The 27,954-nt window shown below is 46.5% G+C and overlaps 2 protein-coding genes across 4 annotated transcripts in view; both read right to left on the reverse strand.

The window, feature by feature from the left end:
* LOC144766815 (uncharacterized) overlaps window positions 1-27,954 on the reverse strand; it is a 502,863-nt gene that overhangs the window by 238,863 nt on the left and 236,046 nt on the right. The gene's annotated exons all lie outside the window — the stretch shown is intronic.
* LOC144766813 (uncharacterized) lies at window positions 20,181-26,472 on the reverse strand. The gene is made up of 2 exons (XM_078650539.1): window positions 26,235-26,472; window positions 20,181-23,320 (listed from the first exon to the last, which is right to left on the reverse strand). Exons 1-2 carry the CDS (start codon window positions 26,401-26,403, stop codon window positions 20,790-20,792), a joined length of 2,700 nt encoding a protein of 899 aa, XP_078506665.1. The 5' UTR covers window positions 26,404-26,472; the 3' UTR covers window positions 20,181-20,789.

A 27,954-nucleotide genomic window follows, 5' to 3' on the forward strand; every position in this document is an offset into this window, starting at 1 on the left:
GCTGTGTCCTGGGGATGGGCACCCCAGGACATAGCAGGAACCAGACTTGGAGAGTGGCGGTCCCCAGGGCCATGTATGGCTCCAGGAGGAGGGCCGCGTGGCTTCCTTCCGTCTGTTTGCACGTGCCGTCCCAGGGAGGTGGTGGTTCCTGGGGCTGAGAACAGCCCAGGAGGGGGCCCGCGACCTCCCTAGTGAATTTATTTATAGACCCATGGAGGTGGTGGACCCTGGGGCTCAGAGGTTCTGTAAGACTCGCCATTTCTTTATATTTACCCCAGGGAAGGTGGTGGTCCCAGGGGTTCGGGGACCACGCAGCCCCACTAGCTAATTTATTTATTGTCCCAGGGAAGAGGTGGTCCCCAGGGCTCAGGGTGGTCCAAGTGCCCCCCTTATTATTAAAATTAAGCCCCAAGGAGGTAGGAGGTCCCCGGGGCATATTTAAACCCAAGGGGTGGGCTGTGCCCCCCTCCTTTTAAAAAAAAGCCTGCATGCCTAATGTAAACAAGCAGGAGACTGCGCTTGTTTTTTAAAATCTTATTTTGCCACAGATTTGCAGCTCCTTTGCATTACTGTGAGAAATTGATTTTTTTAAAGTGCTTTCTGGCCATGTCAGAATCAAAGGGGACCCCAGGACCACACTTAGGGGGTCAGGGCATTCCTTCCCTGACCCCTTTTTTATGTTGTTTTTTTATGGGACTCGGCTGAAGCTGAGTCCCAAGATGACAACCAACATTTCCTGGTTGAAGTGATGGCAGCCAATTAGATTTGAATATGGGGACTGTCGGAACCTCCGAGGATCAGCGTCCCTATATATACAAATTTGGTTTTCTCTTAATAACTCAAAATCTACTGAATGGATTTACACCACATAATAACACTTTCTCCCCTGAATGAAGAGATCTGTCAAGTTGATTGCAAATAAGTTTGTCCGCAAGGTAGCTTATTTGCTATCAACCTGGCAGATATCTTAGTTCAGGGGAGAAAGCGCTTCTTGTTATCCCCCGGTACAGGAATCTCCATGCTGGGGGCAAACTTTTTCTTACCTTGCCCCACAGCATTGCAACTCACTACCTGTACATCTACTTAAGTGCTTGGATCTTCTTCATTTCAGGAAACTCCAGAAAACAGAACTCTTTAGTATCTGATCCCACTGGCCAGGCATTCCTGCACCTTTAGCATGAAGATACCCCTATGGGGGGGATTCTGGCACTTGACAAATCCCTTCGTTTATTCATTCATTCAACAAAAAGCACTTTTTTGTGGACCAAGAGCTACCTTTCTGTCAAATTTGGTGTAATCCTATTCAGCGGTTCGGGCTGCAGTTGTGTTCACAATCCCTATGGAAACCACATTTTTTAACCCCCCCCCCCCCCCGGTTTCTCTGCCCATGCTTGACGGATCACCCCAAAACTTTCCATCCACAACTAGAATCAACAGGGATTTTTGTTTGAGAAAATGTCATGAAGATTTATCAAACGGCACCAAAGTTATCGGCAAGTCATAAAACACTTTTCCTATAGAAACATGGTAAAAAAATATAACTACCTAATGGTGACCGCCAGTAGGTAATATATGTATATATATTTGCTGTAAAACCCAAAGTTTAAAGTGACATTATATTTAAGGGTTGAACTGAGATAAAAACATTTCAAAACAAAACAACAATACAGTGAAATTTACCAGTTAAATTTACTGAGCTAACTATAACTTGTGGCCCGCCATGCACTGCTTATGATCTCACATAGTACATCAGTCACATGTTAAATGACCTCATGGCATTTCAAATGACAGGAGGTTGGGCACCTTCAGCTATGTGCAGTGGGGTTTGACAGCAGAGCCTGACCTCTGGCCAGGCCCAACATTTAACCCACTGTGGGGAGCCAGCCCCCCACTGCATGCTGCACCCACCCCCACATGCTGCCAACCGCCTGCTGCGAATGGCCTTTGTGTCCAACCACACCATGGGCAGCCAACTTCCACTGTGCATGGTCATTAGCTGTGCATACGGCACCCACCCTCTGACCTGAGCCCCCCTTCACGAGCCTATTATGGCCCCGGGGGCTCATCCCCGGGACCTGTCTTTAATATAAGAGAGTGCCACGGTGCTCACCCGGGGCACGCACAATGAACATGTTGGGGGCCACAGAGAGAGCCCCAGGGCCCCTGTGGCTCCAGCCGACTCCCTGCATGCTGCAGGAGCCAGCATTGCTTCCTCCCAGGGGGAGCAGCTATTTAAGCTGCTCCCTCCAGGCGGGAGCTGTTGATGGCTCAGGGTTTAAGTGTGAATGAACAAGAAAAGTGACAGTTTAGGCTCATTGCTCAGATGGAAAGACTTCAAAATCATTCTGCCAGACTACACATGAATTATATTAAGTCAGTTTTAAAAGTGCTTCAGTGGATACCAGTAGATGTAAGGATAAAGGTACAATGATGGGCGTGGCTGATGGCCCAAGATGGTGTTCGCATAAGCGATGAGCTCCGGGCCGGGCCACCATAAACTGTGCGAATATCGAGGGCCCCTACAACACTGTAGTGCACGGTAGTGTTGGTGGACACAGCGGAATAGAGTGCCTACCTACCCGTGAAAAGCTGGAGTGCGGTTGTGACTCCTGGTCCTGATAAGGCACGCCGCAAGTGTTGGGAGGCGCAACAGGCCTAGAAGCGGTGAGCAACACCCTGAGAAGCGGACTCTTCTGGAGGCGGGCCAGCTGTAGTAAACTCACGTGACTGGAGCTCTCCCAAGCAAGGTCCAGGCTCTGGGCCTACCGGGGTGTGCCCATGTCCTGCAGCTGAAAAACTCTGCAGCGGATCGGACGAGGCCTGTGCATCGGGGGCTGGGGAGCGCCATCGCCATCAATGGCAGCCCCCCCCCCCCCGGAGGCGGTAGATCCCGGACTGCACCAGTGCCGGTAAAGGGGCCAGGATTGTGCTGGGGATGGCTGCCTGACTGGATCTCCAATTCCCCCCTACCCCGGCTGGCAGGAAAACCGAAGGGGACTCTCTCCTTGGTTCCCCCTGCCCCTCCTGCCCGGCCACTCTGGAAGGATACTGAGGCCGGGGGCGGCCCTGGGGTTCCGGCCCCCTGGGTTTCAGTGGCGCTTATCTGCTCTGGTGTGGACTGCTGAGTATCGAGCCCCCCGGGCTGAAGCAGCTGGAGCGACTGGTGGGGGCCACGAGACCTGATGGGGTGAGACATCGGACTGGAGCTGCCGTCCGGATAACAGGTGCAACGCGGCGATATTTGAAGCGAAGGGAGAACTCTCCCCCCTACATTAAGGCCTGGTGCACCCTGAGGGTCGGGCTAGTGGGGCTGTGTGGGCCTGGGCCCATGTGACACCCTACTTCTATCTCGGGGGCCTACTGGGAGTGAGCGGCCTGCTGAAGCCCCAAGCTTTCCTGAGGGAGGACTGTCTGCGAGGGGCTGGGACCTGGGTGCAGGACCGCGCGGGAGTCTGCGTTGCTTGGGACTCTGGTGGAGCCTACCGCTGAGCGACGAGGATACCTACTGGTCCCCGCGTTACCCCACCCTCCTCTACCCCTTAAGGTGATGTACTTGTGCTTTCAGGCCTTGGGGTGGAAGCTCCTGGTCGCGACCCTGAACGAGTGTCTGCGGTGTCTCTTGGGTCCTGGTGATAGCCTGGTTCTGCAAGGGGCGAGCCACTTATACAATACAGTTATTACTGGAGGTGCTTTAACCCCCCTACATAACTGATTGTGGCTCTGGAACACCGAGCGCAACAAACACCTTCCTGACCTAGGGCAGGGGGAAGACTAGGACCGCCTCGAGGTCAGGCAGGAGGGGACCCCACTCACCGCCCGGAGTCCTCGTCTGGCAGATCTCCGCAGATGGAGGCAGACCACACACCCGCCCGAGAAGGGGATAAATTGGACATGATCCTGAGGGAAATTCAGGAATCACGCTCTGCACTTGAGGGTCAGCTGGGCACTAAATCAGTGGACTTTAACCTTCTCAAAGATGACCACCAAAAGTTATTCGATAAAGTTAAAAATACTGAACACCTGATGGACACAATGGGGCCTCAAGTCACTGATCATGATAAGCAAGTGAAGGAGATGCAACAGCAGATTGAGACCTTGCACGCCCCTGCTGATGATGTGGAAGGGCGGGCGAGGCGAAACAACCTCAGAATAGTTGGTATGCCTGAAGGAAGGCAGGGGCCCAACCCGACGACCTACATCGAGGATTGGCTGAAAACAGTGGTGGCACCCATGGGTCTATCTCCGCACATTAGTGTAGTGCGAGCTCACGGACTCCCTATACCTCGATCGAACCCACGTTCAATGTTGGTGCAATTATTGAATTATAGGGACTAGGACCGGGTGCTGCAGGCAGCGATGGAGCAGGCCCCGCTACTAGTGGAGAATGTGAGGGTGTCTATATTCCCAGACTATACTCTAGCTGTCTGCGAAAGCGCTTCTCGTTTATGGAAGTCAAAGCAAGAGCCCGTGCGGTGGGCTTGACATCATTTGCATTGCTTTTCCCAGCCAAGCTCAAGATCAATCGTAGCCAACGGTCATTGTTCTTCGATACCCCGAGAGCGCATGGGAATGGCTGGACCGACATTTCCCTGATATATTGCCAGAACGGAGATTGGATTCAACGCAGCTGAAATCACAACGGGCCCCCCGCCGGTGCAAGAAGGGCATGGTCACACAGAGTGCAGGGACTTCCCCCCTGCTCCACCAGCAAGTGATGGAGGGGAGCCGAGACACTCAGAGTCCCAAGGCCGGCGATCAGCACTAGCCCTTCTGAGGCGGCCAACTCGGACTCCGACTCCGGGGTTAGTATGACCTTATTGCCATCTGCACCTACTCAGCTCAGTCGGGACCCATTAGGTTGAACTCGTGGATCTTCTTTGGAAGAATGCTGATGCTAAAATATCAGAACCATGTCCACCCACTTCAGCAAATCACTACTTGTTATGTTTTCCTCCATTCCTCACTGATCTTTATTATATGATATATAAGTGGTGCCACTGCTTATACATGGGGGACCAGGGGGAGCTTATGCTAGTATGATGGTCTGGCCCGACTTGGGCATGTATTACTACAATTGCTTAGGAAACTTGTGTGTTACACACGTAGCTTACCCCCACAAGCGAAAGCAAGAGTTCTAAGTGTATGATGTTAACCCTGTTTTGCACAGTTTGGTCGGACGAAGTTCTATTGTTGGACCCAGTATTGGGGATTGTTCATATTGGTTTAATGGTTGCCGCATATTCTGACTGGGGGTTTGGGTTGGTGGGGTGGTAATGGTCCCGGGGGGGCTTTTGGTTTTACAGCTACTGATGTCGGTTGAGAAACAATATACTGTCATATCCTGGAATGTTAAGGGGATGGGGTCGGCCCAGAAATGACACAGAATCGTAGCTCAGCTACATCGTCGCAAGGTTCAATTGGTATATCTCCAGGAGATGCAACTCTTACAAACTGAAACAAGTAAACTGCAGAGGAGGTGGCGGGGCCAATTTTATGCTACAGTGTACTCCGCCTTTTCTAGAGGGGCTGCAATATGGGTACGGGTGGGAATTCCATTTGCTCATAGTGAGTCCCGAATAGATGACCAAGGCAGGTATGTCCTGATCCGCTGGACCCTGAATGGTAGGCAGATAGTGTTAGGCTCCATCTATGCTCCAAACATGGATCAGGATGCCTTTCTCTCCAGGTTAATACAAGCACACTGGGTACAATACCCATGGTTATTGGGTAGGAACTTCAATGCTGTGTTTGATGTACACTGGGACCGCTCTCATCCCCCTTACCGAACACCAACGCTGTGACTCAAGCTGCCGCTCTGATTAGGTGGCCAAGGGGTGGAACCTTATGGACGTATGGAGATCCCAACACACGAATATGCGGGAATATTCCTTCTACTCCCACCCGTATTGTGGTAAATAAATAAATAATACCCTATTTTTGACTAGGCATATAGCATAACAGATAGCTCAATAAATAAGAGTCAAGATTCGAGGTAGTAGGAGTTTCTGCAGGTTTATTACAGCATAAGGACAGGATCAGGACAACCTGCATAGGAATAGGACAATAAGGCCCGGCAGCTGCCGGGGCTGGGTCTGGGATGAGCGCGCTAATATTCAATAACAAAACACAGGCATATATACATAGCGCGAACACATAGCATTACATTGCAGTAGGCGTAGCAGTGGGTGGAGCAGAAGGCGTGACGCGTAGCAGTCGCGAGAGATAACAGTAAAAGTAGGTGTAACTGGGCGTGTACATAGACATGTGGTGCAAAAGTAACAGAATATGTCATGAATGGGCGGAATCATTGGAGGGGGCTACCTAAGGAGCCGGGACCTCTAACCTAATGGTGCGCGTAAACTGGCAATGACGTATTACTAGGAGAAGCTGGGGGCTATGAACTCTGTGCTAGGAGCAGAGACTAGAGTCTGGAGGGTCGGAGCGACATGTACCTAAACCCTATCTAGTATCTGATGTTTAGGGAACATGTTGATATAAACTAGAAGTCATAAGGGGAAAAGCTAACTTGATTCTAAGACTGGACCATGCATTATTCTTCATGTAGTGCGTGATGAAGAATATTAAATGACCATTAAATACAGTATTTCTCTAACGTGGAGCCGCATAGGCTAGACAATGACGGAAACTATTGATGCAGTTCAGTAGCTTAGGAATGCAGAGAAGGAGGACTAAACTGATAGCTGGAATCATAACATAGTCTTGGCAGACTCAGAGGCAGAGCCAAGCTGCACCGGGCACTGCGAGGCAGGAAGTAAGTGAAAGGTCGAGGATACAGGTGGGGGCTGTATCGCTCCTCAGCGAGGCTTTCAGGAGACAGGAGCTGAATCTGATGTCCGGGCCCTGTTGAGGCCTGGAAACGGGGACTTTATAATGGAATAACGTGCACACTGAGAAAACGTGGCAACGTAACTTTACATAGGCCTGATATTCGTAGTATTCACGAGGACTGGAAACTGGCATACTAGAGGTGGACACAACTGTAATTGCGTCATTCATCGGACATGGGGAATAACATATGCATATTGGTCATGCACACATAACCTATGATGGATGCGGCGTAGGGACACAGAACATGGCAAAATTTACTTTTCCACATTCCCTCCTTGTCACTACGTTTCCATCAGGAAACATCAATATTCATGATACCATCTATCATTTCATACAGTACCATTTGCTCGTCTCGAATTGTCTTGGAACGGGATTTAGAACGGGGCTTGGGACTAGGAATACAAGAGGTAGCACACATGCCGCAAATCGCAGGGCCACATTGTATACAGAGGCAGCAGCTGAATATGATCGCTACTGCAATACCTAGAAAGGACAGGACTTTCCATCCCCAGGCGGAAATTATATTCCAGAACCAACCGGACCATGTCCAGGTGCCTGGATCTTGGTGTAACAGATGGGCAATTTTATGGAGTCTGGTTATAGCTGAATAAACAGACGGCGCGTTATTTGGAATGAAAATGCAGCAACTAGATCCGAGAACTCTACAGGCCCCGCCCCTATCGGCCAGTATGACGTCAAGGACGAGACGATTCTGTAAAACGACAATTCTCATAAAGGATTGCTCTTCGGTTAGGTTACCTAGAGCGGAGGCAGTCTCATCTACTACTGCTTCAAGGGTTCTTGTTAACCTACGGATTAGCTTACTATTTACAACTGTACCTAAATAAGGGAAAACACCTTTATCTATATCAATGAATTGTTCTGCGGCGGTTTCAGTATAATCGACAATCGGGAGATTTCTCTTGTGTCTAGTATGTACTAGGAAGGAATTCCTATGGTAGTCAGGTGGGGCTAGGAAAACAGGTGGCAGTAGGAAGGCAATGTAACAGGTTCCCTCCCAATCGAGGGGCAGACGAACATATGCGGTTTGACCACAAACAAAATAAGAATGACGTGAAGCTTTAAAAATAGATTTCCCACTGTCACTATACTTGATAACAGTAGTACATTCACTATGTCCTACGTGTACAGAACCATAACTACGGACACATAATTCGCCTTTGACTGGTAGTACTGAAATAGCAGGTGAGTCTGGAGTAGTATCAGACTGAACATTCAGGACCATGAAATTCGACGAATAATTACCTAAATTATAAACTTCATTTTCTAGATCTAAACCTGTTCTGTGGGGGAAACCTTGCTTATCTGGAAAACATGTACTGTTAAGAAAAGACATATCTGTTGCGGATGACGTTAACGTGGACCATGCTCCACACGAACCATTATGTGAAAAAGGATAAGGAAAGAGTGGCAGAACTCCCTTCGGTGTCTGGAAAGGGGGGAGTCGACCACACACCCAACAATTAGTGGCATTGCTGGTCTGGTGTGAGTAATGTAACATACGGATAAATGAGTTGTTGCGCATAGCGAGGCGGTAAGAATATTCGTGAGGAGGCAGATCACTAAACGTGTGCTCTACTGTAGCATTAGCAGACATATTTACATGAGGAACTGGAAAATACAGATAGAACGCATAGCTGATGCAGGAAATCATAATGCTGATGAATAATATGAAACTTAGAAAAACGATACATCTGATTGAACTTTGACTGACTCTCTCACTATGGGGGTCTATTTTATACATGTCAGAAACAGTCTAACCGTTTCACCTAGGGGAGGACTTATACAATCAAACTGACTGACTTATTTTGCTAGACCTGAGCTTTAACTTATACTCCTGTTGCGGAGTTTTCTCTAACAAGGGAGGGGTTGTAGTAATGTCTTTTGCGGGACAGTCCTTTAAAACAATGTTTTGGCAGTCTTTAGAATCTTGGGAATCCTTGGAAATGTTCTTGGAGACTGGTTTCAATCCATTGAAAAGTTTTACATGAGAAAGATGGACCCACCCCTTCCTGCCTTCCAGCTTGACGGCAGTACGGGTGGTCAAGAGGACCTGACGTGGCTCTTTCCAACGAGGCTCCAGCGGACTTGATCTGTCAAAATTTCGGACCATCACAAGGGAACCTGGAACGATTTCATGCGGTGCCACCTCGGTGTTGTCTGGAAAGGCGGCAGCAACCTGTGAACGACATGAGTTGAGGGCAGACATCAAGGAAGCTAGGTAATCTGTCAACATATTACATGAAACATCGGTAATACTTCGGGGTCTAGGAGTACCCCACATGTTAGGGGGGCGGCCGAATACGACCTCATACGGGGACAGACCTGATCTGGAATGTGCGACCATACGCATATAAAATAAAGCGACTGGCAGAGCTACTAGCCAGTCCACACCTTTTTCTTTACAAACTTTGGCAATACGGATTTTCAGGGTCTGATTATGTCTCTCGACTAGACCGGCTGCTTCAGGATGGCGTACACAATGGAACTTCCACTGGTACCCTAACAACAGGGAAACGTGCTTCATCAACTCAGATGAGAATGGCTGACCGTTATCAGAATATACGACTCTAGGGAGTCCATATCGAGGGAAAAACTCACGAACCAACTGCTTGGCAGTGGTCGCGGCTGTGTAATCTGGGACTGGATATGCCTCTGTCCATCTGGACAAAGCGCATACAACTACAAGGACATACTTGAAACCTCGACATCGCTCCATCTGAATATAATCCATCTGGAGGACCTCAAAAGGGTGGTCAGGGGGCTGGAAACCACCTTGTTCCACCGGGACACTTTTACCTGGATTAAACTGACAACATATCATACAGGTACGGACTTTCTGCTTGGCTGCAGCTCGTAAATGCTTGTTGAACCAAATGTTCTGGATACTGTCTAACATAGCTTTTTCTCCTAAATGTGCTGGACTATGTGCGGTATTAATGATGACTTGAACCATAGAGTCGGGGAGAAACCATGCGGTTCTACCCTTTGTTAACCATCCTTGATCTGTCTGGACCCCTCCTTGTTCAGACCATTTCTTGATTTCATCGGGAGTAGCATGTAACTGGATATCTATGACATCTTGAGTAGGGTCCTTAACTGTCATGCATGTAGTCGGATCTGGAGTATGTGTCATGTTAACTGGAATGTCTGGAGTCTGTGCTGTAAGCTTGGCTGTGCGATCTGCTAGATCATTACCTTGGGAAATAATGTCAGTAATTTTCGTATGTGCTTTGCATTTCATGATAGCAATGGATGTCGGTAAATGTATAGCATCTAACAGGGCTTGAATAAGGAGACCATGCTGAATCTTGGTTCCATGAGAAGTCATGAAACCTCTCTCCTGCCAGAGCACTCCGAAGTCGTGTACAACTCCAAATGCGTAACGTGAATCTGTGTAAACATTAACTTTCAGGTTCTTGGCGTGTATACAGGCTTGTGTCAGAGCGACTAGCTCTGCTGCTTGAGCGGACAGGGTATCAATACGGTGTGTTTCAATAACTTCAGTGTCAGTAGTTACTGCATATGCGGCGACTAGTTCTCCTGTACTAGTTCTCATACATGAACCATCCACATAGAGTGTCAGATCGGGATCTGGTAACGGAATGTCTGTCAGGTCTTGTCTTGGCTTTGTCGTAATGTTAATTACTTCCACACAGTCATGTGGGTCAGAATTTGAACTAACTGATGGTAACAGTGTAGCAGGATTCAGGACGTTGCAGCGTCTAATTTCTATGTGTGGCTGGAACAGTGTCAATTCATAACCTGTTAAACGTGCAATTGTCAAGTGCTGAGTTTGTGTTCGGTTCAAAAGAACTTCCACGGAATGTGGGACTTGTACTGTCAGGGAATGTCCTAAAACTATGGAATCACTTTGTCTGATAGCTAGTGCTGTGGCTGCAACTGACTTGAGGCACACAGGCAACGCCTGGGCGACTGGATCTAATGTGCTAGAAAAATAAGCACAGGGCTTGTATTGTCCTGCTTGATCTTGTGTAAGAACAGATAATGCTGTACCTTCACGTTCAGTAACGAAAAGTGTAAAAGGCTTACTGTAGTTCGGTGTAGCTAGAACTGGAGCTTGGCATAGGGCTTTCTTTAACTCGTTGAAACTAAGTGTATGTTCAGATGTCCAAGGGAGGACAGTCGATACGGCTGCCTCCTGTGTCGTTAACTGTATCAGTGGCTTGGCTAGAAATGCATACTGGGGAATCCATTGTCTGCAGTAAGAAGTGAGGCCGATAAAGGCACGTACCTCCTTCTGGGTTCTGGGCTGGGGAAGACTCGCTATCAACTGGATACGGTCGGGTGTCAACTGCCTACCCCTCTTGGACAGCAAGTGTCCTAAGTATACCACTTGCTGGACACAGAATTGAAGCTTCGAAGGTGACACCTTGTGCCCCATCTCGGCTAGGAAATACAGTACTGTAAGTGACGCTCGCTCGCAAGCACGTTCAGAACGGGCTGTGATCAGTAGATCATCGACATACTGGAGCAGGGCAGTGTCAGTTGGCATATGAATGTTGTCTAGTTGTCTCTTGAGTGCTTGACTGTAAATACTAGGGCTTTCTGTGAAACCTTGAGGAGCGCGTGTGAACATATAGCTCCTTCCATTAAAACAAAATCCGAAAAGAAACTGGCTGTCTGGATGAATTGGAACACTAAAAAATGCATTCTTGAGGTCTATGACAGTGAAGAATGTGGCTTCGGAATCAATGGTTGTCAATAGGGAAGAGATATCTGGGACAACTGGGTACTGAGGAATAATACATTTATTAAGCTCTCGTAAATCAATCACTAATCGATATACTGGGGGTGCATTTGGATCAGTACGTTTCATGACTGGAATGATCGGAGAATTACATACATTGGAGTCAGTTTCTACAACTACTCCTTGAGCCACGAGCTCGTCAATAATTTTGGATAAGGCTGCTACAGCCTCAGGTGGCAATCTGTACTGTCTGATTCGTGGTAACACTACACCTGGCTTGAGAGTCACACGATAGGGTGTGATTTGCATATAACCTACATCAGTTGGACCTTGCGCCCATAAATGCTGCGGAACTTTAGACAATCTCGAATCAAAATCTCGTAGTACATAGTGACCCTTGAAGTCACGTAGGAACAGACGTATTCCCTCTGGGGAACAGCAAATGACTGCACCTAACTCTTTCAGTGTCTTAATGCCTAACAGATTTTCTGGACATGACTTAGTAAGTAACAGATCAGTAGTGCGGGACAATGGACCTACTTCTAGAGTAACTGGCTTAGATATCTCATTAACTATTGGCTTTCCTGAAAATCCAAGGGAAACATTTCTTGAGCCTGAGAGCGGAGCCCCTGGAACTTCGGCATGACTAATTGTGGTCCTACTTGCCCCTGTATCGATCAAAAACTTTCTGTCTTTCCCTAATACTTGACTGTGAACATAGGGACCTTCTTGATCTACAGGTATCTCGATGAGAGGCAAGCCTACCTCCCTCTCTAGGCTGTTTCATGAATATGGCTGGTACTCTGGATACTCAGACTGTGCATACTGGTACATCTGTGATGTGACATGCTGTGTTGCAGCAATAGGCTGCGGTACTGTAACTGTCTGTTGTGCATTCTGTGACTGAGGAGTCTGTGAAACTTTTTCTTGTCTAAGCGGACGTGGTCTTTCTTTAGTCTTACCAGTAGCTATGTTGTGTTTCAGAACTGCACACTCGTTTATAAAATGACCTGGCTGTTTACAATAATTGCAGTTCCCTTTAACGGGAGCTGCAGGATGACTGACTTGATTCGGACCCCTCTTCTGACTGTCTTGAGGAACAGATTGTGCAACCAGCACTTTCATTTTCGTGTCTTTCATACGTTTTCTCTCGTGTTCTTGCTCTTCCCTAATTCTATTCTGGTGATACTGGAGCATCTGGAGCATCTGGGACGGGGTATTTGCTTGCCAGGTGCTTTCGACTTTCAGAACTCGGTTTTTAATTGATGGGCTTGAATTCTCGACTAATTTAGTAACGAAAAGGTGAGGGTAAGACTCACTACTTGTCTTGAGACCACTGTTAATACTGAAACATTTTTCAAACCTAGAATAAAAATCACTAATATCTTCATCTTGTTTCTGTTTACAGGCTGAGATTGCATCCCAGTCTTCTTTTCTAGTTGTCAATAATCTGGGTAAAACTTGAATCAATAATTCTGGTAATTCTTTACATTTATCTCCAAGACCGGTACCTGGTACTCGTGCCTTGTCTTCAGCTTCTAGAGCTGCCCAATCTATCTTTTTCTCTCCCACCTCCCATTCTTTTTCCTTTAACTTTTCATACACCCCTGCGGGTAACAGGACCTTTAACATTTTAATGATATCTGGGTAAGTGTATTCTCCCATACGGAGCATGTCTTTTAATTCTCGATGGAACCCCGCTGGATCTTTGTCATGACAGGGAATTAATTTCTTCATTTCAAGAAGTTCCATCTTTGATATTGGAGTGTATACAAACACTCGTTGCATTTCGCCACCCGTCCCTCTGACTGGGTGGACTTCTCGTAACGGATTCTGTCTGTCTATGTAAAACGGTTTACTTTCTGGGGGTGAGACATGAACAAAATGCGGGTTCAAGAACGTTCTATATTTGTGGCGCTGTTCTAGAATTACACTAATTAAATCGGTACCTAGACCTCTCCATTTGTACTGGAGTAACTCGTTCAGAATATCATGTAACGGACCTGGATCAGAGTGTTGACCCTCATACAGAGTAATGAGGTGCTGAATCATATACATACCCACCAGTCGTTGCTCGGCTGGGGGCAGTTTCAGAAACATTTGTGCCACTATTTCGTCTGGAAAAGTGGTAGAATCAGTAATCCATCGGACTGCTGATCGGGCTAGTTCTTGTTCGTGCATAGTACTTAATTCACTGTAACCGACTCGTGATTTCAGAATGTGATCAGTAGCTTGAAATACTTGTTCTAGAGAACCTTGTTCTGGTGCTGAATGATGAAAAATAGACTTGGGTTCTAGGCGTAAATGGCGATCTGGAAATCTAGATTTTCCTACATACGCTATTCTGGCGGGATTCTCGTCCTCTTCTTCTTCGGGATCAGAGATACTTTCTTTCTCGCTTACTTGTGCTGCTTTACGCTGTTCGTGTATCTTTATTATCTCTTTACGGATTTTCTTGTACATACTCTCCATAGCACTGACGGTCTTGTGCTTACCCTCGGCTATATTATCACTCCACCTTGTCAGGATTCTCATTTCGGCGGAATCTTTAGACGGGTAATCTTGTTCTCTTATTAGACAATTGATCAGGAACTTTAATATCATGAGCTGGATCTCGGCTTTCCTTTGAGACATAGTCTCGCTAATACTTTCTGGATCATCCCCTGTACGGATGAAACGATATATTCTGTCTAGATCTTCTTTCATATTCGGTAAGGTTGTGGTATATAAATAAATAATACCGGATCTATTTTTGGATGAATGAATGAATAACAGATAGCTCAATAAAATAAGAGTCAAGATTCGAGGTAGTAGGAGTTTCTGCAGGTTTATTACAGCATAAGGACAGGATCAGGACAACCTGCATAGGAACAGAGGTGACAGGGCCCAGCAGGACAACTGGGGCCCAGCAGGACAACTGGGGCCCAGCAGCTGCCGGGGCTTGATCTGGGATGAGCGCGCTAACTTTTAATAACAATACATCAACTTATATACATAGCGCAAACACATAGCATTACATTGCAGTAGGCGTAGCAGTGGGTGGAGCAGAAGGTGTGACGCGTAGCAGTCGCGAAAGATAACAGTGAAAAGAGGTGTAACTGGGCGTATACATAGACATGTGGTGTAAACGTAACAGAACATGTCATGAATGGGCGGAAACTTTGGAGGGGGCTACCTAAGGAGCCGGGACCTCTAACCTAATGGTGCGCGAAAACTGGCAATGACGTATTACTAGGAGAAGCTGGGGGCTACGAACTCTGTGCTAGGAGCAGAGACTAGAGTCTGGAGGGTCGGAGCGACATGTACCTAAACCCTATCTGGTATCTGATGTTTAGGGAACATGTTGATATAAACTAGGAGTCATGAGGGGAAAAGCTAACTTGATTCTAAGACAGGACCATGCATTATTCTACATGAAATGCGTGATGAAGAATACTAAATGACCATTAAATACAGTATCTCTCTAACATGGAGACGAGAAGGCTAGACAATGACGGAAACTATTGATGCAGTTCAGTAGCTTAGGAATGCAGAAGAGGAGGACTGAACTGATAGCTGGAACTATAACATACTTTTGGCAGACTCAGAGGCAGAGCCAAGCTGCACCGGGCACTGCGAGGCAGGAAGTAAGTGAAGGGTCGAGGATACAGGTGGGGGCTGTATCGCTCCTCAGCGAGGCTTTCAGGAGACAGGAGCTGAATCTGATGTCCGGGCCCTTTTGAGGCCTAGAAACGGGGACTTTATAATGGAATAACGTGCACACTGAGAAACGTGGCAACATAACTTTACATAGGCCTGATATTCGTAGTATTCACGAGGACTGGAAAATGACATACCAGAGGTGGACACAACTGGAATTGCGTCATTAATCGGACATGGGGAATAACATATGCATATTGGTCATGCACACATAACATATGATGGATGAGGCGTAGGGACACAGAACATGGCAAAATTTACTTTTCCACATTCCCTCCTTGTCACTACGTTTCCATCAGGAAACATCAATTTTCATGATACCGTCTATCATTTCATACAGTACCATTTGCTCGTCTCGAATTGTCTTGGAACGGGATTTAGAACGGGGCTTGGGACTAGGAATACAAGAGGTAGCACACATGCTGCAAATCGCAGGGCCACATTGTATACAGAGGCAGCAGCTAAATATGATCGCTACTGCAATACCTAGAAAGGACAGGACTTTCCATCCCCATGCGGAAATTATATTCCAGAACCAACCTGACCATGTCCAGATGCCTGGGTCTTGGTGTAACAGATGTGCAATTTTATGGAGTCTGGTTATAGCTGAATAAACAGACGGCGCGTTATTTGGAATGAAAATGCAGCAACTAGATCCGATGACTCTACAGGCCCCGCCCCTATCGGCCAGTATGACGTCAAGGACGAGACGATTTTGCAAAACGACAAATCTCATAGCAGATTGTTCTTCGGTTAAGTTACCTAGAGCAGAGGCAGTCTCATTTACTACAGCTTCAAGGGTTCTTGTTAACCTACGGATCAGTTTACTATTCTGGACAGGTCCTACAAAGAAGAAGAAACCTTTATTGAAATCTGTATACTGTTCTAGAGTAGTTTCAGTATAATCGACAATTGGGGACTCCCTTCTATGTCTAATGTGTACTAGATGTGTGTTTCTGTGATAATCAGATGGGGCTAGGAAAACAGGTGGCAGTAAGAAAGCAATGTAACAGGTTCCCTCCCAATCGAGGGGCAGACGGACATATGCAGTTTGACCACAAATAAAATAAGAATGACGTGAAGCTTTGAAAACAGATTTCCCACTGTCACTATACTGGACAACAGTAGTACATTCACTATGACCTACATGTACGGAACCATAACTACGGACACATAATTCGCCTTTGACAGGTAGTACTGAAATAGCAGGTAAGTCTGGAGTAGTATCAGACTGAACATTCAGGACCATGAAATTCGACGAATAATTACCTAAATTATATACTTCATTTTCTAGATCTAAACCTGTTCTGTGGGGGAAACCTTGCTTGTCTGAAAAACATGTACTGTTAAGAAAAGACATATCTGTTGAGGATGACGTTAACGTGGACCATGCTCCACACGAACCATTATGTGAGAATGGATAAGGAAACAGTGGCAGAACTCCCTTCGGTGTCTGAAAAGGGGGGAGTCGACCACACACCCAACAATTAGTGGCATTGCTGGTCTGGTGTGAATAATGTAACATACGGATAAATGTGTTGTTGCGCATAGCGAGGCGGTAAGAGAGTTCATGAGGAGGCAGATCACTAAACGTGTGCTCTACTGTAGCATTAGCAGACATATTTACATGAGGAACTGGACAATACAGATAGAACGCATAGCTGGTGCAGGAAATCATTATGCTGATGAATAATACGAAACTTAGAAAAACGATACATCTGATTGAACTTTGACTGACTCTCTCACTATGGGGGTCTATTTTATACATGTCAGAAACAGTCTAACCGTTTCACCTAGGGGAGGACTTATACAATCAAACTGACTGACTTATTTTACTAGACCTGAGCTTTAACTTATACTCCTGCTGCGGAGTTTTCTCTAACAAGGGAGGGGTTGTAATAATGTCTTGTGCGGGACAGTCCTTAAGAGCAATATTCTGGCAGTCCTTCAAATCCTGGGAAATGTTTTTAGAAACGGATTTCAGTCCTTTGAAAAGTTTAACATGAGACAGATGGACCCATCCTTTTCTGCCTTCCAACTTGACGGCAGTACGGGTGGTGAGGAGGACCTGACGTGGCTCCTTCCAACGTGGTTCCAGCGGACTTGATCTGTCGAAATTTCTGATCATCACTAGGGAGCCTGGAACGATTTCATGCGGTGCCACCTCGGTATTGTCTGGAAAGGCGGCAGCAACCTGTGAACGACATGAGTTGAGGGCAGACATCAAGGAAGCTAGGTAATCTGTCAGCATATTACATGAAACATCAGTAATACTTCGGGGTCTAGGAGTACCCCACATGTTAGGGGGGCGGCCGAATACGACCTCATACGGGGACAGACCTGATCTGGAATGTGCGACCATGCGCATATAAAACAAAGCGACTGGCAGAGCTACTAGCCAGTCCACACCTTTTTCTTTACAGATTTTAGCAATGCGGATTTTCAGGGTCTGATTATGTCTCTCTACGAGACCGGCTGCTTCAGGATGGCGTACACAATGGAACTTCCACTGGTACCCTAACAAAAGGGAAACGTGCTTCATGAGTTCAGATGAGAATGGCTGACCGTTATCAGAATATACGACTCTAGGGAGTCCATATCTAGGGAAAAATTCACGAACCAACTGCTTGGCAGTGGTCGCGGCTGTGTAATCTGGGACTGGATATGCTTCTGTCCACCTGGACAAAGCGCATACAACTACAAGGACATACTTGAAACCTCGACATCGCTCCATCTGAATATAATCCATCTGGAGGACCTCAAAAGGGTGGTCAGGGGGCTGGAAACCACCTTGTTCCACCGGGACACTTTTACCTGGATTAAACTGACAACATATCATACAGGTGCGGACTTTCTGCTTGGCTGCAGCTCGTAAATGCTTGTTGAACCAAATGTTCTGGATACTGTCTAACATAGCTTTTTCTCCTAAATGTGCTGGACTATGTGCGGTATTGATAATGACTTGAACCATAGAATCGGGGAGAAACCATGTGGCTCTACCCTTCGTTAACCATCCTTGATCTGTCTGGACCCCTCCTTGTTCATACCATTTCTTGATTTCTTCAGGAGTAGCATGTAACTGTATATCTATGACGTCTTGAGTAGGGTCCTTAACTGTCATGCATGTAATCGGATCTGGAGTATGTGTCTGATTAACTGGAATGTCTGGAGTCTGTGCTGTAAGCTTGGCTGTGCGGTCTGCTAGATCATTACCTTGGGAAATAATGTCAGTAACTTTCGTATGTGCTTTGCACTTCATGATAGCAATGGATGTCGGTAAATGTATGGCATCTAACAGGGCTTGAATAAGGAGACCATGCTGAATCTTGGTTCCATGAGAAGTCATGAAACCTCTCTCCTGCCAGAGCACTCCGAAGTCGTGTACAACTCCGAATGCGTAACGTGAATCTGTGTAAACATTAACTTTCAGGTTCTTGGCGTGTATACAGGCTTGTGTCAGAGCGACTAGCTCTGCTGCTTGAGCAGACAGGGTGTCAATACGGTGTGTTTCAATAACGTCGGTGTCAGTAGTCACTGCATACGCGGCGACTAGTTCTCCTGTACTAGTTCTCATACATGAACCATCCACATAAAGTGTCAGGTCAGGATCTGGTAACGGAATGTCTGTCAGGTCTTGTCTTGGCTTTGTCGTAATGTTAACTACTTCCACACAGTCATGTGGGTCTGGATTTGAATTAACTGATGGTAACAGTGTAGCAGGATTCAGGACGTTGCAGCGTCTAATTTCTATGTGTGGCTGGAACAGTGTCAATTCATAACCTGTTAAACGTGCAATTGTCAAGTGCTGTGTTTGTGTTCGGTTTAAAAGAACTTCTACTGAATGTGGGACTTGTACGGTCAGAGAATGTCCTAAAACTATGGAATCACTTTGTCTGATAGCTAGTGCTGTGGCTGCAACTGACTTGAGGCACGCAGGCAACGCCTGGGCGACTGGATCTAATGTGCTCGAAAAATAAGCACAGGGCTTGTATTGTCCTGCTTGATCTTGTGTGAGAACAGATAATGCTGTACCTTCGCGTTCAGTAACGAAAAGTGTAAAAGGCTTACTGTAGTTCGGTGTAGCTAGAACTGGAGCTTGACATAGGGCTTTCTTTAACTCGTTGAAACTAAGTGTATGGTCAGATGTCCAAGGGAGGACAGTCGATACGGCTGCCTCCTGTGTCGTTAACTGTATCAGTGGCTTGGCTAGAAATGCATACTGGGGAATCCATTGTCTACAATAAGAAGTAAGGCCGATAAAAGCACGTACCTCCTTCTGGGTTCTGGGCTGGGGAAGACTCGCTATTAACTGGATACGGTCGGGTGTCAACTGCCTACCCCTCTTGGACAGCAAGTGTCCTAAGTATACCACTTGCTGGACACAGAATTGAAGCTTCGAAGGTGACACCTTGTGCCCCATCTCGGCTAGAAAATACAGAACTGTAAGTGATGCTCGCTCGCAAGCACGTTCAGAACGGGCTGTGATCAGTAGATCATCGACATACTGGAGTAGGGCAGTGTCAGTTGGCATGTGAATGTTGTCTAGTTGTCTCTTGAGTGCTTGACTGTAAATACTAGGGCTTTCTGTGAAACCTTGAGGAGCGCGTGTAAACATATAGCTCCTTCCATTTAAACAAAATCCGAAAAGAAACTGGCTGTCTGGATGAATTGGAACACTAAAAAATGCATTCTTGAGGTCAATGACAGTGAAAAACATGGCTTCGGAATCAATAGCAGTTAACAGGGAAGAGATGTCTGGGACAACTGGGTACTGAGGAATAATACATTTATTAAGCTCTCGTAAATCAATCACTAATCGATATACTGGGGGTGCATTCGGATCAGTACGTTTCATGACTGGAATGATCGGAGAATTGCATACATTGGAGTCAGTTTCTACAACTACTCCTTGAGCCATGAGCTCGTCAATAATTTTGGATAAGGCTGCTACAGCCTCAGGTGGCAATCTGTACTGTCTGATTCGGGGTAACACTACACCTGGTTTGAGAGTCACACGATGGGGTGTGATTTGCATATAACCTACATCAGTTGGACCTTGCGCCCATAAGTGCTGTGGAACATTAGACAATCTTGAATCAAAATCTCGTAATACATAGTGACCCTTAAAGTCACGTAGGAACAGACGTATTCCCTCTGGGGAACAGCAAATAACTGCACCTAACTCTTTCAGTGTCTTAATGCCTAACAGATTTTCTGGACATGACTTAGTGAGTAACAGATCAGTAGTACGGGACAATGGACCTACTTCTAGAGTGACTGGCTTTGAAATCTCATTAACTATTGGCTTTCCTGAAAATCCAAGGGAAACATTTCTTGAGCCTGAGAGCGGAGCCCCTGGAACTTCGGCATGACTAATTGTGGTCCTACTTGCCCCTGTATCGATCAAAAACTTTCTGTCTTTCCCTAATACTTGACTGTGAACATAGGGACCTTCTTGATCTACAGGTATCTCGATGAGAGGCAAACCTACCTCCCTCTCTAGGCTATTTCATGAATATGGCTGGTACTCTGGATACTCGGACTGTGCATACTGGTACATCTGCGATGTAACATGCTGTGTTGCAGCGATAGGCTGCGGTGCGGGAACTGTCTGTTGTGCATTCTGTGGCTGAGGAATCTGTGAAACTTGTTCTTGTCTAGGCGGACGTGGTCTTTCTTTAGTCTTACCAGTAGCTATATTATGTTTCAGAACTGCACACTCGTTTATAAAATGACCTGGCTGTTTACAATAATTGCAGTTCCCTTTAACGGGAGCTGCAGGATGACTGGCTTGATTCGGACCCCTCTTCTGACTGTCTTGAGGAACAGATTGTGCAACTAGCACTTTCATTTTCGTGTCTTTCATACGTTTTCTCTCGTGTTCTTGCTCTTCTCTGATTCTATTCTGGTGATACTGGAGCATCTGGAGCATCTGGGACGGAGTATTTGCTTGCCAGGTGCTTTCGACTTTCAAAACTCGATTTTTAATTTGTGGGCTTGAATTCTCGACTAATTTAGTAACAAAAAGATGAGGGTATGACTCACTACTTGTCTTGAGACCACTGTTGATACTGAAACATTTTTCAAATCTAGAATAAAAATCACTAATATCTTCATCTTGTTTCTGTTTACAGGCTGAGATTGCATCCCAGTCTTCTTTTCTCGTTGTCAATAATCTGGGTAAAACTTGAATCAATAATTCTGGTAATTCTTTACATTTATCTCCAAGACCGGTACCTGGTACTCGTGCCTTGTCTTCAGCTTCTAGAGCTGCCCAATCGATCTTTTTCTCTCCCACCTCCCATTCTTTTTCTTTTAATTTTTCATATACCCCTGCGGGTAACAGGACCTTTAACATTTTAATGATGTCTGGGTAAGTGTATTCTCCCATACGGAGCATGTCTTTTAATTCTCTATGGAACCCTGCTGGATCTTTGTCATGACAGGGAATTAATTTCTTCATTTCAAGAAGTTCCATCTTTGAAATCGGAGTGTATACAAACACTCGTTGCATTACGCCACCCGCCCCTTGGACTGGGTGGACCTCTCGTAACGGATTCTGTCTGTCTATGTAGAATGGTTTACTTTCTGGGGGTGAGACATGAACAAAATGCGGATTCAGAAACGTTCTATATTTGTGGCGCTGTTCTAGAATGACACTAATTAAATCGGTACCTAGACCTCTCCATCTATACTGGAGTAACTCGTTCAGGATATCATGCAACGGACCTGGATCAGAATGTTGACCCTCATACAAAGTAATGAGGTGCTGGATCATATACATACCCACCAGTCGTTGCTCGGCTGGGGGCAGTTTCAGAAACATTTGTGCCACTATTTCGTCTGGAAAAGTGGTAGAATCAGTAATCCATCGGACTGCTGATCGGGCTAGTTCTTGTTCATGCATGGTACTTAACTCACTATAACCGATTCGTGATTTCAGGATGTGATCGGTAGCTTGAAATACTTGTTCTAGAGAACCTTGTTCTGGTGCTGGATGATGAAAAATAGACTTGTGTTCTAGGCGTAAATGGCGATCTGGAAATCTGGATTTTCCTACATACGCTATTCTGGCGGGATTCTCGTTCTCTTCCTCTTCAGGATCAGAGATACTTTCTTTCTCGCTTACTTGTGCTGCTTTACGCTGGTCGTGTAACCTTATTATTTCTTTACGAATTTTCTTGTACATACTCTCCATGGCACCGACGGTCTTGTGCTTACCCTCGGCTATATTATCACTCCACCTTGTCAGGATTCTCATTTCGGCGGAATCTTTAGACGGGTAGTCTTGTTCTCTTATTAGACAATTGATCAGGAACTTTAATATCATGAGCTGAATCTCGGCTTTCCTTTGAGACATAATCTCGCCAATACTTTCTGGATCATCCCCTGTACGGATGAAACGATATATTCTGTCTAGATCTTCTTTCATATTCGGTAAGGTGACTAGATACTCAGCCACCTTTCTTACGCGGAATGAATATAAAACCATATTATCCTCGCCTGGGACTGGATCATAGCAACATTCGGCAAGGGATTTTCTTATTTCTGCAACAGACTGATATCTAGGCGTACGCTGTGATGCTTGTGCATGTAATTCGGCTAACGTTAAACGCTTGTGTGGCGGCGGGGTTTGAGGAGGACCTCCTCTTGCGGCCCCTAAACTAGAATCGTCGACTGACATTCTTCGTCCTGGCAGGGTCGGTAATTGTAACGTGGGCTGGACTTGTATGGCGGACTGGGCCGGGGGAGCTGTTAAGGGCACCCCGGTATCTGAAGGAGCATGAATTACCTGGTTTACAGGGACTGGCGGAGCGCGAACGGGATTTGCATATTCTGGGACTGTGTCGTCCAGATAGGACGAAATAAAAATATCAGCTGCGGTCGGTTTGTGACGTAGCTTAGTCGGAATTAATGGTGGCGGGAAATTACTAGATGCCTCTGGGGTCGCTTTCGGCACACCTTCGGCAAGAAGAGGATACATACCCTTAATGAGGGCATGCCTCTGTCTGTCTGACTGTTCGGCTTTGACTTGTTCACCTATCTCGATTAATTCTCTTTCTTGGGCTCGTTCTTGGGATTCTCTACTTAACTCTGATTTTCTGACCTCTTTCTCGGTTCTTCTATGAGCTTCCTTACGCCATAACTCGATGGCATCTTTCTGTGACTGTCTGGCTTTCTTTTTCCATAATGCTTCTTCTACTCTCATGATACATTCGGCATCCCATGTACCCGATACGGGCCATCTATACTTTTCTTCTAACTGTTTGGTATACTCTACCCATAAATCTAGATACAATATGGCGCTTATGCCATGTTTCTGATACATAAAGTGACCTGGACTGTCCCTGGGTGGGACAGGAACCGCTTCTTCTAACAGACCCTTTCTAGTTTTTATCTGACGTAACTTGGAAAAGAGTGGCATGACTGAACTGTAATCTGGACACAATACAATACACAATGAAAACACAAAATCACGTCGCACTCATACCACAACAGTAAAATACATGAAGAACATTATAAATAACAGTTCGAACAGAATATTACCTGGAATACTGAGAACAGAAATAGAACAGATTTTCTCGAGAACGGAACAGACTAGAGTTACTGGATGCACTGCTGTAACAGTACGGAACATACCGGTCCCACAAAGGGACGCATCAAGACCCGTATCCACCTAGGTGAACACTTCGTTTGTGAGTCTGGGCACCACCAACCCACGGACCAGGAGTCAATTTAGATTGGTCCTGTCTAGATACTACCCCAGCAATGGTACTCACCGGGCAGCACGGAACGGAAGGCCTCGGACTGGACTGGACGACGGACGACGAACTTCGGACTTCAGTTACAGGTGGGCCTCCGGATACCTCGGACCTTGGACTCTTGGCTTGGGCTCTGGTCGGGACTCGCCGCGTTCCTCCACCGTCTCGTTCGGATGCTGGACCGCCTCCTCCGTCTCCTCCGTGGGCCTGAGGGATACTTGGAGCAGAAATATCTGCCAGTGCACGGTATGGTTCCGTCACGACTGCAGAGGGTCAGGGGGTCGGCGTGGCTTCACCGACGCGTGGGGAAAGGGCAAGTCCCTGTTCGGGCGCCATTATGTGGTATATAAATAAATAATACCGGATCTATTTTTGGATGAATGAATGAATAACAGATAGCTCAATAAAATAAGAGTCAAGATTCGAGGTAGTAGGAGTTTCTGCAGGTTTATTACAGCATAAGGACAGGATCAGGACAACCTGCATAGGAACAGAGGTGACAGGGCCCAGCAGGACAACTGGGGCCCAGCAGGACAACTGGGGCCCAGCAGCTGCCGGGGCTTGATCTGGGATGAGCGCGCTAACTTTTAATAACAATACATCAACTTATATACATAGCGCAAACACATAGCATTACATTGCAGTAGGCGTAGCAGTGGGTGGAGCAGAAGGCGTGACGCGTAGCAGTCGCGAAAGATAACAGTGAAAAGAGGTGTAACTGGGCGTATACATAGACATGTGGTGTAAACGTAACAGAACATGTCATGAATGGGCGGAAACTTTGGAGGGGGCTACCTAAGGAGCCGGGACCTCTAACCTAATGGTGCGCGAAAACTGGCAATGACGTATTACTAGGAGAAGCTGGGGGCTACGAACTCTGTGCTAGGAGCAGAGACTAGAGTCTGGAGGGTCGGAGCGACATGTACCTAAACCCTATCTGGTATCTGATGTTTAGGGAACATGTTGATATAAACTAGGAGTCATGAGGGGAAAAGCTAACTTGATTCTAAGACAGGACCATGCATTATTCTACATGAAATGCGTGATGAAGAATACTAAATGACCATTAAATACAGTATCTCTCTAACATGGAGACGAGAAGGCTAGACAATGACGGAAACTATTGATGCAGTTCAGTAGCTTAGGAATGCAGAAGAGGAGGACTGAACTGATAGCTGGAACTATAACATACTTTTGGCAGACTCAGAGGCAGAGCCAAGCTGCACCGGGCACTGCGAGGCAGGAAGTAAGTGAAGGGTCGAGGATACAGGTGGGGGCTGTATCGCTCCTCAGCGAGGCTTTCAGGAGACAGGAGCTGAATCTGATGTCCGGGCCCTTTTGAGGCCTAGAAACGGGGACTTTATAATGGAATAACGTGCACACTGAGAAACGTGGCAACATAACTTTACATAGGCCTGATATTCGTAGTATTCACGAGGACTGGAAAATGACATACCAGAGGTGGACACAACTGGAATTGCGTCATTAATCGGACATGGGGAATAACATATGCATATTGGTCATGCACACATAACATATGATGGATGAGGCGTAGGGACACAGAACATGGCAAAATTTACTTTTCCACAAGGTGACTAGATACTCGGCCACCTTTCTTACGCGGAATGAATATAAAACCATATTATCCTCGCCTGGGACTGGATCATAGCAGCATTCGGCAAGGGATTTTCTTATTTCTGCTACAGTCTGATGTCTAGGCGTACGCTGTGACGCTTGTGCATGTAATTCGGCTAACGTTAAACGCTTGTGTGGCGGCGGGGTTTGAGGAGGACCTCCCCCTGCGGCCCCTAAACTAGAGTCTAGGTCTACTGAGGCTCTTCGTCCTGGCAGAGTGGGAAATGGAAATGTAGGCTGGACTTGTATGGCGGGCTGGACCGGGGGTACCGTAACAGGTACTCCGGTGTCTGGAGGAGCGGGAAGTGCCTGATTTACAGGGACTGGCGGAGCGCGAACAGGATTTGCATATTCTGGGACTGTGTCGTCCAAATAGGACGAAATAAAAATATCAGCTGCGGTCTGTTTGTGACGTAGCTTGGTCGGAACTAATGGTGGCGGGAAATTACTGGATGCCTCTGGGGTCGCTTTTGGCAAGCCCTCGGCTAGAAGAGGATACATACCCTTAATGAGGGCATGCCTCTGTCTGTCTAACTGTTCGGCTTTGACTTGTTCACCTATCTCGATTAATTCTCTTTCTTGGGCTCGTCCTTGGGATTCTCTACTTAACTCTGACTTTCTGACTTCCTTTTCCGTTCTTTTATGCGCTTCTTTACGCCATAACTCGATGGCATCTTTCTGTGACTGTCTGGCTTTCTTTTTCCATAATGCTTCTTCTACTCGCATGATACATTCGGCATCCCATGTACCCGATACGGGCCATCTATACTTTTCTTCTAACTGTTTGGTATACTCTACCCATAAATCTAGATATAATATGGCGCTTATGCCATGTTTCTGATACATAAAGTGACCTGGACTGTCCCTAGGCGGAACAGGAACTGCTGCTTCCAGCAGACCCTTTCTAGTTTTTAACTGACGTAACTTGGAAAATATAGGCATGACTGAACTGTAATCTGGACACAATACAATATACAATATACAATGAAAACACGAAATCACATCACACTCATACCACAACATTAAAATACATAAAGAACATTATAAATAACAGTTCGAACAGAATATTACCTGAAATACTGAGAACAGAAATACAAGAATTTTCTCGAGAACGGAACAGACTAGAGTTACTAGATGCACTGCTATAACAGTACGGAACATACCGGTCCCATAAAGGGACACATCAAGACCCGTATCCACCTAGGTGAACACTTCGTTTGTGAGTCTGGGCACCACCAACCCACGGACCAGGAGTCAATTTAGATTGGTCCTGTCTAGATACTACCCCAGCAATGGTACTCACCGGGCAGCACGGAACGGAAGGCCTCGGACTGGACTGGATTTCTACGACGACGAACTTCGGACTTCAGTTACGGGTGGGCCTCCGGATACCTCGGACCTTGGACTCTCGGCTTGGGCTCTGGTCGGGACTCGCCGCGTTCCTCCACCGTCTCGTTCGGATGCTGGACCGCCTCCTCCGTCTCCTCCGTGGGCCTGAGGGATACTTGGAGCAGAAATATCTGCCAGTGCACGGTATGGTTCCGTCACGACTGCAGAGGGTCAGGGGGTCGGCGTGGCTTCACCGACGCGTGGGGAAAGGGCAAGTACCTGTTCGGGCGCCATTATGTGGTAAATAAATAAATAATACCCTATTTTTGACTAGGCATATAGCATAACAGATAGCTCAATAAATAAGAGTCAAGATTCGAGGTAGTAGGAGTTTCTGCAGGTTTATTACAGCATAAGGACAGGATCAGGACAACCTGCATAGGAATAGGACAATAAGGCCCGGCAGCTGCCGGGGCTGGGTCTGGGATGAGCGCGCTAATATTCAATAACAAAACACAGGCATATATACATAGCGCGAACACATAGCATTACATTGCAGTAGGCGTAGCAGTGGGTGGAGCAGAAGGCGTGACGCGTAGCAGTCGCGAGAGATAACAGTAAAAGTAGGTGTAACTGGGCGTGTACATAGACATGTGGTGCAAAAGTAACAGAATATGTCATGAATGGGCGGAATCATTGGAGGGGGCTACCTAAGGAGCCGGGACCTCTAACCTAATGGTGCGCGTAAACTGGCAATGACGTATTACTAGGAGAAGCTGGGGGCTATGAACTCTGTGCTAGGAGCAGAGACTAGAGTCTGGAGGGTCGGAGCGACATGTACCTAAACCCTATCTAGTATCTGATGTTTAGGGAACATGTTGATATAAACTAGAAGTCATGAGGGGAAAAGCTAACTTGATTCTAAGACTGGACCATGCATTATTCTTC

This window comes from Lissotriton helveticus, chromosome 7 (assembly GCF_964261635.1).
Source record: "Lissotriton helveticus chromosome 7, aLisHel1.1, whole genome shotgun sequence".
NCBI classification, from domain to species: Eukaryota; Metazoa; Chordata; class Amphibia; order Caudata; family Salamandridae; genus Lissotriton; species Lissotriton helveticus.

What these genes read in the sequence shown, in the direction of transcription:
- LOC144766813 (XM_078650539.1), bottom strand. Translation starts at nt 26,403, where the DNA reads ATGCGAGTAGAAGAAGCATTATGGAAAAAGAAAGCCAGACAGTCACAG. An exon ending in AAGAGAATTAATCGAGATAG is followed by an intron (nt 23,321 to 26,234) that starts GTGAACAAGTCA and finishes TAATCGAGATAG; the next exon opens with GTGAACAAGTCAAAGCCGAA.